The sequence below is a fragment of the Melitaea cinxia genome, chromosome 25, assembly GCF_905220565.1.
Source record: "Melitaea cinxia chromosome 25, ilMelCinx1.1, whole genome shotgun sequence".
In the NCBI taxonomy this organism is placed as follows: Eukaryota; Metazoa; Arthropoda; class Insecta; order Lepidoptera; family Nymphalidae; genus Melitaea; species Melitaea cinxia.
The window spans coordinates 11,079,027-11,100,652 of NC_059418.1; the positions used below are offsets into that span (position 1 = coordinate 11,079,027).

The 21,626-nt window shown below is 40.2% G+C and overlaps 1 protein-coding gene across 1 annotated transcript in view; it reads left to right on the plus strand.

Moving 5' to 3' along the window:
- Positions 1 to 551: 551 nt before the first annotated feature.
- LOC123665999 (nucleolysin TIA-1) overlaps positions 552 to 21,626 on the plus strand; it is a 93,306-nt gene continuing 72,231 nt past the window's right edge. Inside the window, exon 1 of the mRNA XM_045600215.1 lies at positions 552 to 753. Within this exon, the coding sequence (XP_045456171.1) occupies positions 552 to 753 (202 nt within the window). The remainder of the gene's footprint in view (positions 754 to 21,626) is intronic.

Here is a 21,626-nt window from a genome sequence, read left to right on the forward strand (position 1 = left end):
TGGTTATTATTGGTCAATGTAATTGAAGTCAGTTTTTTTTCGTTTGCAAGCAACACAATTATGTATAAAAAAACAATATGTAAAAATTTTTCGCCGTTTAATTTATTATCATTTTTTTTTTTTACTTTTTAGTATCTTTATTTTTTTTTGTTATTTATAATTTTTGTTTTGTTTTTTTTCTCACACGTATCAAAAATTATGTCATCATATAAAAAAATCATAATTATAAAGGCCACAAATCTAGTTACTTAAATATAATAAACGAAATAATAAATATTGATATCATACTTTTCACAGGCAATAGTTTAGATAATAATTTCAAATAGTTTCAAAAAATAATTATATATTAAATTATACTATTTTAAATAAACAAAAAAGTGATTTAGTGTAATAAAACAAAATATTATGTAAAATAAAATAAGGAAAAAAAATAAATATTTACAAACAAAAACAAATCTAAGTGACCCAAACATAAACGGAGGAAATCTGTTGTCCCCAATTGACCCGTGATAATGTTGGTATAAGTGTTGGGTCAAAGCGTTAACGCCAAAATGCTAACAATGTCCACACTCATGATGCCAGCCGCGACTATGACTACAATGACTAACGCCGGACCGATACCTGTAGCCGCAGCTAATAAACTAGAACCGAAGTTACTCCAGTTGCCCCACCCAGCGTTGATGCCCCAAATACAACATCAACAGCCGCAACAGCATCACCATCAGCATTCACACGGCAACAACAATAAACTTGGTAAGTGCTATAAATAATATATACAAATATATATATGGATATAGTTAAGACAAACATTGATTTTTGTATTCCTATAATTTATTTTATTTCCGAATTTTTCCTTATGTGCCCCACCGTACCTCAGCGGGTACGTACCCTAAAGAAACGTCTTTAATGGTTATTGTAGACATCTGATACTACTTATTATTTTCCATGGTAAAGTTTAACATCTGCACGTAGTACAGCGACTGTAGTGTAAGCTGTGTACTATGTATAAAAAGTATTGTGTAGTCTTTTAAGCTGCCAGTCCAAAGATGTATGTCTAAAAAAAATTGGTTGTGTGTGTCAAGTGAAAACTTCATATTGAATATACTAAATACAGCGCCGAGCAGCTGACTATATATTTCTTGCTCGGGTACAATCGGCGATTCCGAGTTCACCCGATCGAGCCTTTCACCTCAGAGCGTGACGGATCAGCCTAACTTATCTACGAAAAAATGTGTGCGCGGTGCGTCAAAAGAAGTTATCACTACAAAAATCTTTGTAATATAACATGATAATCTTTAGCGTGCTGTTAACACTTTGCAATATTAATTAAAACATTCATACGATTTTAATTCATGAGTATACACTCAAATGTAATTACTAAAATTGCTGTTTTAATGCCAACGCAAGCGTGACGCGGTGAAACAACGCACCCCATACACGTCAGAAACACTGTTTTTTAACTGTAATATTTGAACTATAAATAAATGTATGTATTTGTTCTCATTTATATTGTTTAATAACTTCCTGTTTGGTATGTCACTCGTTTGGATTAGTGTTTAGGCTGTTCCATTTTATCACATAGCTTGTGTCACGATAAGGTTGAATTTTCTTAGTGTAAGAAATTTGAAAATCAGTCCGATGGGTTTTAACTTTCTCGATTACAAACATTCATAAAAAGTGTGTGTGTCAGCTCCCACGCACGACTGGAGTATACTCCTTCAGACTGAATGCCTAAATAGGCACCAATAAGACTTACTAGTCTAAGAAAAAGATTAATACCATCATCACTTCAGCCTGATACAGTCCACTGCTGCACATAGGCCTCCACAAGTACGCCCCAAAAATGGCGTGGACTCATGTGTTCTGCCAATAGTCACCACTCTGGACAGGCGGGTTGGTGACCACAGGGCTGGCTTTGTTGCACCAAAGACGCTGCTGCCCGTCTTCGGCCTGTGTATTTGAAAGCCGCAGTTGGATGGTTATGCCGCCATCGGTCAGCTTTTTAAGTTCCAAGGTTGGAACTGTGTTATCCCTTAGTCGCCTCATACAACATCCACGGGAAGAGAGGGGGTGGCTATATTCTTACTGCCATAACCACACAGCATACCATATCAAATGGTAAATAAACGAATGGAGTTCCGATAGATGGCGTAATGAGAAACGTAATGAGATTATTCATTCAGTAGATCTCCTCATATTTTTTTCATACCGTGAACTTTAGGTATATGTAAATCGATTCTTAAGAAGTAAGACCAAATAAAAAAGTACGTCCTCGCTTTTGTCATTACATAAATGTAAATTCCTATCAGAATACCGTAATGTTGTTGACTAATTCGCGCCCTTCAAATATCATCATCATCATCATCATCATAGCCAGTTACGTTTCGTATATCTAAGAGACCGCGCAGATCTATTGTGCAGAAGTTTTACTTGAGTCGTTTTTTCGGAAGAGTATAGAGAAATATTGACCTGTATTGTTTAAGATTTATAATCACAACCCAGTATTTATTATTTTTTGTTGATTGTGTTAATTATTATATTGTTAATGCTAAAATGTTATACGCTCTGATGTAGTGGTGCGAGTGGTCGCCTAAAGCACCGACGGTTTGTGGATTCGATTCCCGCTCGGGATGGATATTTGTATTTTTACAAATATTTATTTCTGGTCAAGTTGTCAGTCCTCGTGGGTCTCCCCACCGTGCCCCGCAGATCACGCTAAGCCATCGGTCCCGGTTGTTACCATAAATACCTATACCGCCAACCCGCAGTGGAGCAGTGTGGTGTATGAAGCTCTAATCCTTCTCCTACAAGCTGAATGCATAATTTTAAAATAATTTAAATAATATGTATAAAGATTTACGGGGCGACATCGTCAAGTTGACGAAGTCCCTTTTTTACTTTTTTCATTGCGCTCGTTCCTGCTCATCATAATTTCCTTTCGTCCTCAATCAGAATCATCGAAATCAGTCCACCCAGTAAAAAGTTATGAGCTAGCACACATTAAATAAATACTATTGAATTGATAACACACTCCTTTTTGAAGTAGGTTAATAAATGCATAAAATTTGTATAACATTAGCAAGAATTCGGAAGCGAAGCGCTTTTCACATCTTGAATTATTAATTGAAAGCTGATACATATATAACACATTTATATTACCCGTACAGGTAAGTTTGCGCATCGAAGAATGAGAAAAATTTGTAGCAATCCCACGGGGTTGTCTATATAATCCATAGCAATATGTTACATCAGAAGAACATTGAAAATTGGGGAATATTTGAATAATATGAAATTATTTTTACGCGCATATACATATACATTCTTTTATTGTTTTTTTTTTTTTTTTGAACATTCGTTATTTAATATCTTGTTACAGTCATGAAAAAAAAATTGCATGAAATAAAAGGCTTTTTTATTTTATTATACATATACATTCACTTGACAGACGAGTGGACGGTAAAACTGTGACGCGTTCGTGGGTTCGATCATCATTAACGTCACTCATCGTGCCAACCGTTTTAAACGTCTTCGAAAAATGAGAACTTCTCAGTTTGACAACATTTTTTTGGAACGAAGTTCCTAATGGGGAGTTACGGAGAGGTACCCTAGCCAGCAAAAAATGTCCCTAACGTTAAAAAAAGCGTAAAAATGTATAGTCTATGTGGTGACTATTATTACATACAAATAAATAAATTAGACTGTCTGTTTGTAATATTAAAATCAACGCTTTTGACTAAATGGATATGGATGCATATACGGTACGTATACCAAAATAGCATTTTTTGCGGCTGTTCCGGCTAATTTCTGAAACGGCTGGACCGATTTTGACGGGACTTTCACGGGCAGGTAGCTAATGTAATAAGAACTAACTTAAGCTACTTTTATTTAAGAATATATTTTTATAACTCTGCGAACTGAACAATAATTATTTTGTTAAATTCTACGTGAACGAAGTCGCGACCACAGCTATAGTTGTAAATAAAATAAAGGTGTTAAGATAATGTTGTAAAAAAGGTTTTTTATTTTTATTTTATAGATAAATAAATCATAATAAAAACAATACCTATACAACACTACCCGACAACTCGGACAGATACCCGACAACTATACCCGAACAATTATTTTCTTTATACTTCGAATAGAACTTGAAATTAATATTTTATAATAAGGAAGTTCGTTCCTATCTGGTGTCCCTCGACACCGCGGTTTATTTCTTTTTTTTTTATGTATTTTACCTCATAAATTTTACTAAACGTACCGATTTTGAATATCCTTTTTTTATTCGAAAGCTGATGCTTGTCATGTAAATTTGTTTGAATTTGAGCAAAATCTGACGATTCGTTTTTGAGTGGTCCCAACATCATAAGATGTTGCTATTTTACTTGTCGATGTAATATGAAGTCTTTTCTTTATTATATTGTTAGACTCAACGCAGAATATGAACCTAAACCCACATCTCCTGGAGCAGATACATATATTAGATAACAATAAAAAATAATAGTAAAAAAAACTAAAAAAAACCACACTGTTATAAATAAACCAAACTAAAAAAGTAAATTTTATCAAATTAGTGTATTGCCATCGGTTCTCGATAATTCTATTAAGGTTAAATTAAATCTGAATGTTTGAAGTGGGTCAAAATGAAGTCTAAAGAAGTCAGTTACAAACATACAAACATACAGGTGAAGCTAATAAAAATCGTATAAAAACAGCATACCCGTACGATAACCGTAGTATACGATGGATTATTGTTATTACAGACATTTGTTCTTCCTCAGGCTGTTATCATAATCTATAAATCCTCTAGAAACGATATCACAGCGCATGATCGGTGATTTGATAGCTTAGACAGACGTCCCTCGTAATTATACATGCGTCGATATTAGTTGTGTCGCAGGACCGATGGCCGTTGGAGTAGACGGGTCCTGGAGTGGAGACCGCGTCTTAGCAAACAGTGTAGGACGTCCTTCGGTCCGCTGGAACGGACGAGCTTCGTAAAATTGGCGGTGTAAGCTGGATGAGGATTGCGGAAAACCGGGATGTCTGGCGCGAACTTGGGGAGGCCTATGTCCAACAGTGGACTGCAATACGCTGAACTGACTGACTGACTGACTGACTCTATATTATCCTCGCGAATATCAATATAAAATATTCTGGTAAATAGTAAATAGCTAAATGGTTTTACTCCAAACAACGCTATAAAGCTACGTCGGTTTAACATCACAATTAAACTTTTCTATAAACTTAGTTCTTACTACGTTAGGAGACAGGGTAACATCCACCCCTAACTTCCCAGCATGACTCTCTTGAGATATGGGACAAAAGTGTAAATGTACATGCTTAGTTGTAATTCATTAACAAGTTGACGTAATTCCGATTTTCAACCAACTTCCAAAAAAAGGAGGAGGTTCTCAATTCGACTGTATCTTTTTTTTAATGTATGTTACTTTAACTTTTGACCGAGTGGACCGATTTCGACATTTTTTTTTTTTTTATCGAAAGGTGGTGTGTGTCAATTGGTCCCATTTAAATTTATTTGAGATCTTACAACTACTTTTCGAGTTATATCTAATAATGCGTTTTTACTTGACGCTTTTTTCGTCGACCTACGTTGTATTATACCGCATAACTTTCTACTGAATGTACCGATTTTGATAATTCTTTTTTTGTTGGAAAGGAGATATTCCTAGTTTAGTTCTATGATAAGAAAACCAGGATCTGATGATGGGATCCCAGAGAAATCGAGGGAAACTCTTGAAAATCCGCAATAACTTTTTACTGGGTGTACCGATTTTAATAATTTTTAATTTAATCGAAAGCTGATGTTTGTCATGTGGTCACATATAAATTTTATTGAGATCTGACTATTGACTATTTTTTCGTCGATCCACGTTGCATTACTCGTCGATGTAATTGAAGTCGGTTTTTTTTTTGGTTTTTTTTTTTTTTTTTTTTTTTTTTTTTTTTTTTTTTTTTTTTTTTTTTTTTTAGTTATGTGATATATCCACAGGCTTATTATGCCCGTGCTTTTGTTATTCCATATATTGTTATTATTTTTTTTTTTTTTTAACATGCATCGGTACTTCACCGCAACTTAGAATCTAGAAGCCTTAATAACTAGTCTTAAAATTTCAAATTTTTAAAAGTCGACGCGAGTCCACTGACCAAGACTATTCTACATATTGCTTATTTTATATTCTTATATACTAATTATTTTTATTATATTTACACTTATTTGCTAACTACAATATATGTACACTTATTTTCTAACTACAATATATGTACACTTATTTGCTACTTACAATGTACACTTAACCTATGTTATTGTTAGTAGTTAGGTACTTTTTTTTTTTGTGGTTAGGAATCGTTTTGTCCATTTAAATTTTTTTTTTTTTTTTTTTTTAATTTTTATTAATATATTATATGACTAAGCCTTATCATTACAATTACATTATCCTATTCCTATACTATTACATTCAATTTTATTATTTATATTACTTACTTTACACTTTTATCTACGCATAATTTATACTTACAATACAATAATGTCTTCACACCTCTACATTTTTCAACATTTTGAGCACATTCTCAATGACGGCAGCATCTCTATGGTGAATGGCCATCTCGAGACTATGCTCAAGGATTTTCTTGTCCGTCATCTCCGCTGCCCTCGCCACAAAGCGACCAATTGCGTCGTCACGGTCGTCGGTGTAATAGACACAGGTGTTGGTGTGTCTAGTCACCGCGACTACAGCGTGCGAAACGCTGTCGTGGATCTTGAGCCTCCTTGTATTTGTCTGGAGGACGATGACGTCCTCATAGGTCTGGCCCTGCGCCTCATGAATGGTTAAGACGCGCGATCCCTCACCGGACCCGTATCCCTGGTCAGTCAGCAATCTCTTCTCCTCTTGCGTAAATACCAGGTACAGGGTTCGGTCCCTTCCTACAGGAATGCGCGCGCCTGTGAGACTCTCCACTCGCAAAGATCGGATCTTTGTGCTTGAGCTGTACACGGACTTGTAAACCTCACTGATGGCAAAGGCGACATCTTTGGGGTTACGATGCGTGCACGACAACTCGCACGAAATAGTCGTTATAAGGGTTGGTCTACAATACCGCATTTCGAACAGGTTATCCCTGTCGATGTACGGCAGTTGGTTTATGTCTCCGATGAGGACTACCTTCTCAGCTCCCGATAGTCGGGCGGCCATTACTATGGCTCCGAAATGGTTCATGAGGGCTTCGTCCACCGTTAGGCGGTTGATTTTTAAACCCTCACGGAAGCCATTTACCAGAACGGAGGCCATAGTACGTACCCTTTGCTTGACCTTGTTGCCATAGCGGTGCACCAGTTTTTCTTTTAGATCTTTAGCCGCCTCGACTGTGGTCGTAATCACGACTTCCGTGTCCCCATCGAAGTCCCTGACTATTCGGGTTGTCTTGCCGCATCCTGGTACCCCGTTTATCCACTCCAGTGATGGTAGTTCCCAGGTCACGTACGGTAAGCCGGCTTCGGCCCGGTCGCCCGTGATGGTTTTTGCCATCCGTAGCATCCGGTCGCCCAGCATTACTTTCGTGCATCTCGCCACTACCACCACCGGGTCCCCTTCGGGTGTTTCAAAGGTTTGTGACTCCTCGTCATTACCCTCAGACTCGACCGCGCTCACGAAGCCTGCTGTGATGTTATATGCGGCCATATACCTACCCGACATCTTGCCCTTGAGTATTTGTCGGGTATCACTATTGTATATGGCTGCTTCGGCTTCTTCGAGTTCCACCTCCAGTAATCTTTGGTGATCGTACTGGTAGGCCTGCATGATCTTTTTGCAGGTGGCCAAGCTTACCTCGCGGTTTGCCTTAATAATGGCCAGGAACTCGATTAGGGCATTTTCCGCGTGTTGAAGCGGTGTGGACGCCGGTCGAAGTCTCGGTGGTGATACTTGTCCCATATCGGCCCTAGTTCGAGCGGCCGGTGACGCCGCTGGTTGCCTCGGACTATTGTCTTTGGTGAACCTGCTCAGCGCCTCCGATAGTCGCTCTCCCTGTCCAGCCTTTTTGGGAGAGGGGTGATGGGGAAGCTTACTTTGCTTCGGGGAGATGGTTGCCTGGATAAATGTCGCCAATGACATCGAGCTCGGCTCAGATTTGGGTGCGGCCGTTGCCCTACGTTGTTCCACCTTCTGGGCCTCGACCTTTAGTTGTAGGCGCTCCGAGTCGCTCGGTGCGGCTTCCCCGAGAGCCGGCGATGCAGAGGGTGAAGGTGATTTTGATTTTGGTCTTAAGTAACCAAGGTCCTCCCCCCTGTCTTCGTAGACAATGACCTCACTGTTCTTGGAGGCCATTAGGCAACCGTACCTATCTGATACGTCGCCTCTATCATAGCCGACTCTCATCGAATCAACACTGATTCTTCCGGGGATTCCCCCGGGGATCTCGCTCATCCGCTGTAGCCACAAGCTGGACTGCGCGAAGGCGGACGTCTCTCCCCATTCGAAGAGTGCGATCTCTTTGTTTTTTAACCGCAACAAACGATAGGTCGAGTCGCCCTCCTGCTCTTGCGCTAGCGCTGTGATTTTTGTGCGCCTTATGCTTGTCTTTTGAGTGCTACCGTTTATCAATAAGGCGAGTCCCGGTGAAATCGCCAGCCGATTGAGTTCTTCGGAGCGGCAGAAGCTTATCCCCATCCTCTCCACTTCGCTGTCCATGAATAGAGCCACGCATCTGGTCCTAATACCAACTTCTCCACTTCCATTCACTTCACTGGGCGAGGATTGTGTCATCCTGCTCTGAGTCGGCTGCGGAGGTGCGTTTTGGTTGGCTCTATTCCTGAACAGGTCCTGGAGTGAGGAAGACATGGTCCTAGTTATTTGGCCCAGAAGGGTGCGGCCAGGAGACATCCGCGGAGCTGTTGTGTTATCTCGCTGAGCGGCTTGTTGGACACGGTTTTGCTCTATTTGTGCTTGTGTGTAGTGTATCTGAGTGTGTGTTGTATGAACGACGGTGTTGGCACTCTGCGCAGGTGTTAAAGCCGGTGATGGAGAAAGCGTGCTGTTCCTCTTTGCGGCTGTATTGACGGCCTTTCTCGCGAATGTGAGGAAGGACGTTCTGCTGGCCTCGCTCTCCAGGATGGTATGGAGCGATGGCTGGTCCAGTTTAATCTGGAGTTTGAGTTCCAGATCCAGCCTTTCCTTACTGAACCTCGGGCAATTCAGTATAATATGCAGAACTGTCTCCTCACAATTCGGGTCGCAGATACACGAGGGACTGTCAGTGAGGTGGAATCTGTGAAGATACGCCGCAAATCCTCCGTGGCCGGTCAGAATTTGCGTGTCGACAGATGTTGGTGCCGATTTCCTTACCAGTCTGTAAGCGGTCTTTACATCCGGTAGGAATATTTTCGTGACCGAGCCAGTCTTCGAAGAATTGTATCTATCCTGCCAGACCCTGACAGTCGCTTCCCGGATCTGCCTTCTGACATACGAGATTGGTACTCTGTCGTAGTCAGGTGCCGTATTTTTTGTTAAAGCCGCCCTTTTGGCCAGCTCGTCCGCTCTCTCATTGCCCGGTGTTCCAACATGGGCCCTCAACCAAAAGAACCGCACTGTCTTATTTTCCTCCCGGAGCTGTCTGATTCGACTCTTCATTTCCACGGCCAGAGGGTGAGTCACTGAGGGGCTCCTCAGCAGATCCAAAGATGACCTCGAGTCGCTCAAGATGTTGATGGAGCGTGACTTTGAGGTTTTTGCTATTTCCACTGCTCTGAAGAGTGCGTACATCTCGGATTGAAAGACAGTGTTGTGCGGCTCTAACCGGAAAGTGGAGTATCTTACTTCCCTGTCTTGGTCCCAACATGTGAGGGCGGCTCCAACTTTACCCTCTATTTTGCTTCCGTCGGTAAAGATAAGAGGCCCGACGATGCTGTGTTCCTCAAGGACTTCGGGGTTCAGACTCTCTAAGCGCTCGTACTCCGTTGTCATGAGTAGAGAAGGGTGGGGGTTTTGCATTGGTCCCACCTTGCGCTCCAGCTCTCTTCCCGGTGGAAGAAGGTCCGTGCTGTAACCCTTTTTGGCCTCAAATAGTATGGCCGCCTCTCGAACACGAAGGTCTAACGGGAGCAAACCTGAGAGGACTAGTGCCGATGTAAGCGACACCGTTCTGTACGCCCTGCACATTTTCAGAGCAAATCCTCTCTGCAGTGAGTTTAGTTGCTTTCGTACCGTCAACTTCTCTGCTGCAGAGGACCATACGCTCGCTGCGTACAGAACAATGGGCTCTATCACCGCCAGATAAATGGTCCGTACAATCTCTCCGTTCAGACCCCAAGTCACTCTCGCCGCGCGCGCAAGCTGTTTATAAATGTCCGCAGCTTTTTTGCATACTGCGGATACGTGCGCGTTGAAAGTGAGCTTCGAGTCCAAAATGAGCCCCAGCAGTTTTATTTGACCTACAAGCCTCAGTCGAGTGCCGGACATATGGATTATGGGGGTATCGTATTTCAACTTTTTAGTGAGCACCATCGCGTTGGTCTTATGCGCGGCGAAGCTCAGTTTGTTATGTATACCCCACTCTTGTACGGCAGCTAAGGTGGTTTCGGCTGAGGCCTGTAGGTTGCCGGATTTTTGGCTGGAGAAGACGAGGACCACATCGTCCGCAAAGGCCTGGCAATACACTCCCATATCGCTGATCTTTCTCAGCAGCGAATCCAGTATGAGGTTCCAGAAGGTTGGCCCGCCAATGGATCCTTGGACGCAACCCTTCGTGGTCTCCTTCTCACTGGTCGCTCTGGCGTAATTAACAATGACCTTTCGATCCTGGAGGTATGAGGCGACCATAGCAAATAGGTTTCTCGGGCAATGCTTGTCCACCAGCTGTTTTTTGAGAGCCGGCCACCATGCATTATCGAAAGCGCCCTCTATGTCAAGCGATACCAGAAGTACTATCTTCTTAGAGTCCATTTCCTGCCTGATATGCCTGACGAGATCGTAGAGGGCGTCTTCCGTTCCCTTCTGTGGCATGAATCCGTACTGGCTTCGGTGCAGCGTAGGGAAGAGCCTCCACTGAAGTCTACCCACCATCATTTTCTCAACTGTCTTTCCTAGGATCGACAGGAGTCCGATAGGTCTATAGGACTTCGGGTGAGTGTAGTCTTCTTTGGCTGGTTTGCGGAGGATGCATACGTGGGCGACCTTCCACTGCTTGGGGAAGTAGGATAGCGATAGGCATTTGTTCGCCAGCGCTAGGAATAACTCCCTGTTGCAGTTTATTGCCGCCGCGCATATATCCGACGTTAACCCGTCTGGGCCTGGAGCTTTTTTGGGATTTTGGCTCAAAAGAACCTGTTCCAGCTCTGCGGCCGTAAACGGCGGGTCGTCGTCGGACAGATCTTCTAACTCCGCGGGAGTTCTGCCTTCTATGGCCTCTCGGATCTGTTTGTGATGGGCGGTTTCGGTCTCTACAGAGTCGTCAGGGTAGAACGTTTTTGCTAGGAGTTTAGCCGACTGTTCTGGTGACAGTGTTTCGCCTGATTCGTTCCTTAGCAATGCGTCCTCGTGTCTACGAGAGGTCTTCCTGATGACTCTGTAGATGCCGTCCCACACGCTTTCACGGTCCTGTGCCGTGCAGAAGTCTTTCCAGCTCTGAGTGGCTGCTTCTTCTGCTGCCTGTTTATATTTTTCCTTGGCCCGTACGTATTCTTCGATGACGCCAGCCCTTCTGCGGGGTGCAGCATTTCTGATGCGACGTTTGGCTCTTAGTTGCTCCCTTTTCAGGGAATCTAGCTCTACCGACCACCAGGGCGGTCGGGGGTCGCCTTTCCAAGGTTTTATCTTCGGGATGGTACTCTCGCACGTGCGGTGAATGATCGCGACGTATTTTGCGATTATTCCATCGAGATCGTCCTTGTTCGAGACATTTAGGACGGCTTCCAGAGTGACGCTTTCTTCCGCGAGGCCAGTTGTTAGGGTAGCGGAGAAATCTGTCCATCGCGCCTTTTTGGTGTTGTATCTGCGCGTCGAGATTGGGACCAATGGTTTTAAGGGCCCCTCAGTGCGTAGACTAAACGTTATGGCGTTGTGATCAGATGTGATCAGATTTCGTTCCACTTGCCAGGTTTCTAGTCTCGCGAGAAGGGACTGACTGGTTAGGGTCAAGTCCACGCAGCTCGAGTATAACCTGTCTCCTCTGTAGGTCTCGAATGTGGGCACATCGCCACTGTTATGAATGTGGAGGTCCATTTCGGTGATAAAACCGTGGAGTTGTGCTCCGCGATGGTCTTCCGAGCTGCTGCCCCACCAGTGACTCCAGGCATTAACGTCACCGGCCACTATGTGATGGTGTGTGGGAAACTTCGCGGTAGCCGTTCTCGCCTGTCTGAGATATGGTTCCATATCTTGGTCCCTTGGTTCGAAGTAGACGGACAGTATGCCAAGCTCGAGTCGGCCGGCCTTTACGAAGACGGCGGCCACGTTCTCGGTGACAATTTGGGGGTCATGAATGACTTCCACGTTGTCACCGAACACGATAATCGCCGCCTTTACTGGTTTCTGGCGGCCCATGGTGCACTGGATGATCTTCGTGCCAGGGTATTGCCTCATTTCGCCCGTTCTTCCGGTATACGGTTCTTGTACTAGGGCGAAAGAGATCCCTTTTTTATGGGCCACCTGAAGCAGTTCGCTCGTTGCCAACTTTGAGCGCTGCAGGTTTGCTTGTATGAAGCGCAAAGCGCATCCTGTACCGTCCGCCTCTCTGTTAGGGACCACAACTTTGGTCTCCGGGTCGCCCTTAGCAATATTGCACCCGTGATCTCGCTATGATGATCGTGATCTCGCTTTTTTTTTGGTTTGAGAGCAAACAAAATTATATTTCATATATAAAGAATACATTTTTTATATAACTAGGTCGGTAAACAAGTGTATGGTCTGATTGTGGGCGATTACCGTAGCCGATAGACGCCTGCAACACTACAAGCATCGCAAGCGCATTGCCGACCCCCAATCCCCTTCAGGAACTTTGCTCACCTTACTCACCACAAGAACACAACATTGCTTGAAAGCAGTGCTATTTAGCTGTGATCGTCTGTAATGTCGATATACTTCTCCAGTTGGGCTGCTCCAGATTTTGAGCAGGATACTGTCGGCTGTATCATCAGTTTTAAAAATTACGTAATTAATACTTCAATGTCAGGGGCGGAAATCACATTGATCATAAGCCACAAACATGCCTTCGTAGTGGTATGAAAAAATTCCAGTAGCGAGACAGTAAGTATACACTAGTAAGTTCCCCTACCGTGTCTCGGATAGCACGTTAAGCCGTCGCGTCGGTCCAAGTTGTTATCATAGCGATCGTTATTCATAGTAGGGAATATAACCACCAACTCACAGTGGAGCAGCATGATTAAGCTCTGACATTTCTCCCACATGGTCATCATCATCTTCCTCCCTTATCCCACTTATGTAGGTTCGGCACAACATGTTTTCCTTTTCCATTCCTCTATTATTCGTCACTTCAGTGCTTACCCCTTTCTTTCTCATATCCTCACTCACACAATCCATCGCTTTTTTGGTCTGCCGATCGCTCTTCGTCCTTCGACATTCATCCCTAATATTCTTTTACCAACATAGCGTTCATCCCTCCTCATTACATGCCCATGCCACGCTAAACTATTGCTCCTCGTATTCTCCGTCACGGGTGCTACTTTTAAGCTTCCCCAGATTTCTCATTTCTTACACACATTTCTCCCACATGGTGAAAGCGCTTATGCCCAAAAATCGAACGTTACAGACTGGATCCTTATGCCCAAAAATCGAACGTTACAGACTGGATCCTTATGCCCAAAAATCGAACGTTACAGACTGGATCCTTATGCCCAAAAATCGAACGTTACAGACTGGACCTTATGCCCAAAAATCGGACGTTACAGACTGGATCCTTATACCTAAAAATCGGACGTTACAGACTGGATCCTTATGCCCAAAAATCGAACGTTACAGACTGGATCCGATCATTAAAAAAACATACACTACAAACAAACTAACGCACTAATATTCAGATAGGATAAGGTAGGATACACCAGGATATATTCTGCTCAAAATCTGGAGAAGTATTGTAACCGTGTAGAAGATCATATCTAAATAATAATGATTAAAAGTATTATTGTGTTCCTGTGATGAATAAGGTATATAAAGCTTCATTGACAATCGCATTCAAGCAATAAGTCCCGAGTTCACCCGATCGAGCCTTTCACCTCAGAGCGTGACGGATCAGCTTAACTTATTACTTACGGAAAAATGTGTGTTCGATGTGCCAAAAAGAGTTCTCACTTCAAAAACACACAAACACAATGCGAATACAATTAACCTAATTATAAAGCAAACACGTTAAAAAAAGATAAAAAAATAATATATTCATAACGTAATGATATTATGGCTTGCGTGTATATAACGATTAAACGTACATGTGTATATAAACAAAAAGGGTCTTTATAAAGTTACGACCTTGCTTAATGGGTAATTCGACGTGAAATGATATGGCGATATAAAAAACCTGTCAAATATTTTATGTGACGCGCCTTTAGCATGATTTTGAGTTATGTTTGAAGGTCTGACGATATTTCCTGAAAGGTTTAACTGAGGTAGGGCACAGCAGGAATTTCCTGCTCAAAATATGGAGCAGCCCGACTGGGGTAGTACCTCGACCTTACAGAAGATCACAGCAAAATAATACTGTTTTCAAGCAGTTTTGTGTTCCTGTTGGTAAGTAAGGTGACCAGAGCTCCTAGGGGGATTGGGGATTGGGTCGGCAACGCGCTTGCGATGCTTCTGGTGTTGCAGGTGTCTATAAGCTACGGTAATCGCTTACCATCAGGTGAGCCGTACGCTTGTTGGCCGACCTAGTGACATAAAAAAAAGGTTTAATAAGCATCTAACTTAGCACGATTAAAAAGAAATTATATGCTTTGATACCTAAATTATTCGAAGCGAAATCCAACGATTGATTTTACAATAGAGAGAAAATAAATTTAAAGATTAATATTAAATTAATAATTAAATTTAAACATTTATAATAATATTTTTTAAAGAATTTATTTATTTTTATTTATTTATTTACTCTTTATTGTACACCACAATATGCAAAAATAAAATAATAATAATACAGCCAACTTAAGAATGTGTAGTACAAGAAACGGTGTTATGACTAGTTAGCCATTTGTTCCAGACAACCCGAAATAGGATTAAGTATTATTTATTTAAAAGATCGGGTATGTGGTGCAATTATATTATAATAAACTTACATACAAATATCTAAACATTAATAATTTAATAGTTAAAGCACACTTTTTGGTTCAAGATTAGGTAAGAAGACAGTTTTAATATGTATATTTGCGTGCAAACATAAAAAAATCCAACTTCAACTACATCGGCAAGTAATACAATGTACATAGACGAAAAATAATTGTGTTTGCAGACAAACGAAAAAAAAACGACTTCAATTACATCGACGAGTAATACAACGAAGATCGACGAAAAAATAGTCAAGTAACTACGCGTTATCAAAGATTACTAAAAAGTAATTATCAGATCTCGATAAAATTTATATGTGACGACATGATAAACATCAGCTTTCGATTAAATTAAAAATTATCAAAATCGGTACACCCAGTAATAAGTTATTGCGGATTTTCAAGAGTTTCCATCGATTTCTCTGGCATCCCATCATCAGATCCTGGTTTCCTTATCATGGTACTAAACTAGGGATATCTTCTTTCTAACAAAAAAAGAATTATCAAAATCGGTACATCCAGTAGAAAGTTATGCGGTATAATACAACGTAGGTCGAAGAAAAAAGCGTCAAGTAAAAACGCATTATTAGATATAACACGAAAAGTAGTTGTTAGATCTCAAATAAATTTAAATAAGACCAATTGACACACACCACCTTTCGATTAAAAAAAAAATTGTCGAAATCGGTCCAACCGGTCAAAAGTTCTGAGGTAACATACATAAAAAAAAAAAAAAAAAAAATACAGTCGAATTGAGAACCTCCTCCTTTTTTGGAAGTCGGTTAAAAAGTACCTGTTAGATCTCAATTAAATTTAAATGGGACCATATAACACGCAACACCTTTCGATTAAAAAAAATCATCAAATTCGGACCCAATCAAAAGGTTTTTTCTTCTTTCTTCTTTTATGGGCTACTTGATAAAATAATTTATGATTTTGATTTTGTTTCTAATTTCTGATTTTCCAGTAGCTCGCAAAGAGCAAGTAGAGTTAGTTATCATTATAATATATTTCTGCTGCGTGGCTACGGTAGTAATGAATATAGCCACCCTCTCTTCCCATGGGTGTCGTAAGAGGCGACTAAGGGATAACACAGTTCCACTATCACCTTGGAACTTAAAAAGCCGACCGATGGCGGGATAACTATCCAACTGCAGGCTTTGAAATATACAGGCCGAAGACGGGCAGCAGCGTCTTCGGTGCGACAAATCCAGCGCTGCGGTCACCAACCCGCCTGCCCAGCGTGGTGACTATGGGCCAAACACATGAGTTTACGCCATGAGTTTACGCCATTTTTCGGCACGAACTTGTGGAGGCCTATGTCCAGCAGTGGACTATTATAATAGGGTGAAATGATGGTGACGATGATGATGATGATGATGATGATGATCATATATTTACTTATCAATTTGCTTTAGAGTTTACTCCTTAGGAAACAATTAAAGATGAGATTTGAAAGAAGCTTTGTGAAATCGTACGAATCAACGCTGAGATGCCGCTTTAGTTGTAAAGCATAGGTATAACAGTATACCAGCAGTTATTGCAACAATAAATGTAACAAGCGTCGATTTTTACTTTTGAAGTAAAACTTTTACGCACGACTTGGGAAGTAAGCTGGTGAATGCGTGACGAGAGCGTTACGAAAAATGTGATTGGGCGAGGCGAACGGAAGTTGAGAGTTTTACTTCAGTCGTGTGGAGTGGCATACTTGTTTGCTTTTTCTTTTTTAACCGACTTCCAAAAAAGGAGGAGGTTCTCAATTCGACTGTATTTTTTTTATGTATGTTACTTCAGAACTTTTGACTGGGTGGACCGATGTCGAAAATTTTTTTAAATCGAAAGGTGGTACGTGTCATTTGGTCCCACTTAAATTTATTTGAGATCTGACAAATTTTCGAGTTATATCTAATAATGCGTTTTTACTTGACTATTTTTTCGTCGACCTACGTTGTATTGTCGATGTAATTGGAGTATCTTTTTTTCATTTGCGAGCAAATACAATTATTTTTTGTAAAATTCCTCAGAAATTACTAGGGAAAATAGGACAGAGTTAGTCATGATGTAAATCATTAGAAGAGTGGATTATAAATAGTCGGGCCATTGGACTAAATAGAGCTTAAGTATCCCCCTCACTGCCCTAATAGGATACCCTCGTACATCATTACAAATTAAACTGTATTAACTCTACGTAGAGTTGAAATTTCATTGACAAGGTAAGAGGTCTAAAGTGACAAGGGAAATTGAATTTTCATGCCTTTTTTGTGATATTATTTAGTTTAAGCGGAGATTCTTAAAATAATGCTAGCTTTTGCTTGCAGTTTTTTGCTTCTTGGAATAAATATTTTATTATTTTATTTAAAATGAGTAACTAATCAAAGAATAAACTAATAAAAATCTTAAACAAAATATGTGTTAAATTTTGCTGAAAAATTTCTGCTGTGTGGTTACGGCAGTAAAGAATATAGCCACCCCCTTCTCTTCCCGTGGCTGTCGTAAGAGGCGACTAAAGGATAGCACAAGTCAACTACTACCTTGGAACTTAATAAGCCGGCCGATGGCAGGATAACCATCCAACTGCTGGCTTTGAAATACACAGGCCAAAGACGGGCAGCTGCGTCTTCGATGCGATAAAGCCAGTCCTGTGGTCACCAACCCGCCTGCGCACAGTGGTGACTATGGGCAATACACATAAGCTCGTGCCATTTTTGGCGTGAACTTGTGGAGGCCTATGTCTAACAATGGACTGCGATTGGTTGGACCGTCGATGATGAACTGATGTGTTAAATTTTTTTTTTATATAATTCTAAATAAAACGTCGAGTATGAGTCGAATTTGCTCACGAAGGGTTCCGTACTATTATCTATAAACACGGCAAAAAAATCATGTTTGATATATGGGAGACCCTCTTAAATATTTGTTTTACTTTAATTTATTTATTTTTGAATTGAATATATAACTAAATATGCTGTGAATATTTGCGTACTTGTTGCCGTTATCAATATTGAGCAAAATATGAGCAAAAAATCACGTTTGTTGTATGGGAGCCTCCTTAAATATTTATTTTATTCTGTTTTTTAGTATTTTATGTTATAGCGACAACAGAAATACATCATCTGTGAAAATTTCAACTGTCTAACTATCACGGTTCATGTATACAGCTTGGTGACAGACGGACGGACGGAGGGACAACAGAGTCTTAGTAATACGGTCTCATTTTACCCTTTGAGTACCGAACTCTATAAATATGCCCTTTGTCAGTCGCTGATAATACTATCTAATATATATTATTATCCAACAGATAAAATTTCAATATATATTTTCTCGATTACCATCAAATTCCTGTCTTTCTTTAGTATTATTATTTCGATAATTTGTAGTTTATCTTAAAAAGGTCCTAAGTTAAAAAAATGCTTAAAATTTTATTACTTTTATTCATACAAATGGTCATCCATTATTTTGTCTGGAATTTTATTTATTGAAGTGAAACTTCTCTGAGCGTATGAAGGTAAAATTTTTACGAATGAAACGGCTATGTTTTTGTGGATGGCGCTGGAACGGAAATCTAAAGCTTTAGATTTGTATAAATGTAAACGAGATATAAAAATTAGTTTAGCAAAGAAGTTTCACTTCTGACATGCGTGCTTTGTAGGCACGCATTTTTTAACCGACTTCCAAAAAAGGAGGAGGTTCTCAATTCGACTGTATTTTTTTTTTATGTATGTTACCTCAGAACTTTTGATCGGATGGACCGATTTCGACAATTTTTTTTAATCGAAAGGTAGTGTGTGCCAATTGGTCCCATTTAAATTTATTTGAGATCTAACTACTACTTTTCATTAATAATGCGTTATTACTTAACGCTTTTTTCTTCGACCTACGTTGTATTATACCACATAACTTTCTACTGGATATACCGATTTTGATAATTCTTTTTTTGTTGGAAAGAAAATATCCTTAGTTTAGTACCATGATAAGGAAACCAGGATCTGATGATGGGATCCCAGGGTAATCGAGGGAAACTCTCGAAAATCCGCAATAACTTTTTACTGGGTGTACCGATTTTGACTATTTTTTCGTCGATCTACGTTGTATTACTCGTCGATGTAATTGAAGTCGGTTTTTTACCCGACTACCAAGGAAGGGTTATGTTTTTCGCACGTATCTTGTATGTATGTATGATTGTATGTAAATATTCTTTACTACCTCATATTTCCAGAACCACTGAACGGATTTACATAATTGAGATATCGTTAGGTTCGTCTTAGCTGTCCAAGTGTTCTTAGATAGGTGACATTAAAAAAAATCAAACATGGCGGCTGCGCGAAGCCATTGTAGTTAATGAAAAAAATTTTTTTTCTCGAATACTACAATATGGGTATCAAATGATATATACACAATACAAGGATTTTAAAAAGGTATATCATGATTTTCGTTTGTAAGCAAACACAATTATTTATTAGTTAATTAATTTATTTATTCATACTCTTTATTATCCAAAACAAAAATCATTACAATAACACATTACAAAGAAAAAACAGTATAAAAGGCGACCTTATTGCTAGAAAAACGATCTCTTCCAGACAACCTTTGGGCATATAAAACATGTTATAGTGAAATCGATAGGAAAGACTACAGAGAAAAGTGACGAATAGTGTCCTACACTATTGTTTATTATTATAGAAGTATATTATTTGACAACAGAATCTTAATAATGTTCAAACTTATAATATAATTATAATTGTGTTTGCAGGCAAACGAAGAAAACCGACTTCAATTATATCGACAAGTAATACAACGTAGGTAGACGAAAAAATAATCAAGTAAATACGCAATATCAAAGATTACTCCAAAAGTTGTAATCAGATCTCGATGAAATTTAATGTGACCACACGATAAACATTGGCTTTCGATTAAATTAAAAATCATCAAAATCGGTACACCCAGTTAAAAGTTATGCGGACTTTCGAGAGTTTCCGTCGATTTCTCTCGGATCCCATCATCAGACCCTGGTTTCCTTATCATGGTACCAAACTAGGGATATCTCCTTTCCAACAAAAAAATAATTATCAAAATCGGTTCATAAACGACGGAGTTATCCCCGAATATACATAAAAAAAAAATATATATATATATACGGTCGAATTGAGTAACCTCCTCCTTTTTTTTGAAGTCGGTTAAAAATTAAGGGATTTCATTCCAAATATTTATTTTTTAATGTAATTATTAACATAGATAAAGTCGCATGAAACAACTTGTCTATAAATGAGAACATTTCATAGGAAATTTTTTTTAGCTTGCGTATGTCGTGCCAACTTGAAAGGGTTGAATGACCCCATTCGTTGAATATAATATTAGGGGGATGGGGCTGATCTACTCTCGTGTGTGTTTATTTATGTCGTATGCTTTATATTCGGTCCGGGGAAAAATTTCTTCGTATTTTATATAAAAATTCGAGATAAGATTTTACAAAAATTTATTTACAAAATAATTAGTCCGGTCAAATTAGACCAAAGAATAGGAGTGAGGTTGCAAATATTCTCAACCAGCTGATAATAGTTGAAAATACCATCGTAAATGTTATCCAAAAAGTCCTCATCGATCCGACACCTGGAAAAGACTCGGCGTCAAATGTCTTATGACCTTGAAAAAGGGTTTTTCGTAATTCAGCAAAACGATAAATGTTATCATAAAATTAGTCCTGACGAAAATTATAGACCAGATCTATAAATCGTTTTTGAAATATAACGTTTCAAAAGTTGAGTTGTACTGTGTGGCTACGGCTTTAAAGAATATAATCACCCCCTCTCTTCCCGTGTGTGTCGTAAGAGGCGACTAAGGAATAACACAGGTCCACAGCTACCACCTCCGAACTTAAAAAGCCGACCGGTGGCGGGATAACCATCCAATTGCTGACTTTGAAATACACAGGCCGAAGACGGGCAGCAGCGTCTTCGGTGCGACAAAGCCAGTACTGCGGTCACCATTCCGCCTGCCCAGCGTGGTGGCTATGGGAAAAACACATGAGTTCGCGTTATTTTTGGCGTAAACTTGTGAAGGCCTATGTCCGGCAGTGGACTGTATAGGCTGTAATGATGATTTAAAAGTTGAAGAGTTGTAATCGTCATAATATGTATAAGTACACCACCTACATGTTTGCACGGATGCTGGCGGTGGTGGGTTCGGTCCCCGCACATGACAAACATTTATATTGGTCATACAGGTGTTTGCGTGGTCTGAATGTTTGTGCAGTCCTTGTGGGTCTCCCCACCGTGCCTCAGAGAGCACGCTAAGCCGTCGGTCCCGGTTGTTATCATGTACACCTGATAGCAATCGTTACTCATAGTTGCTC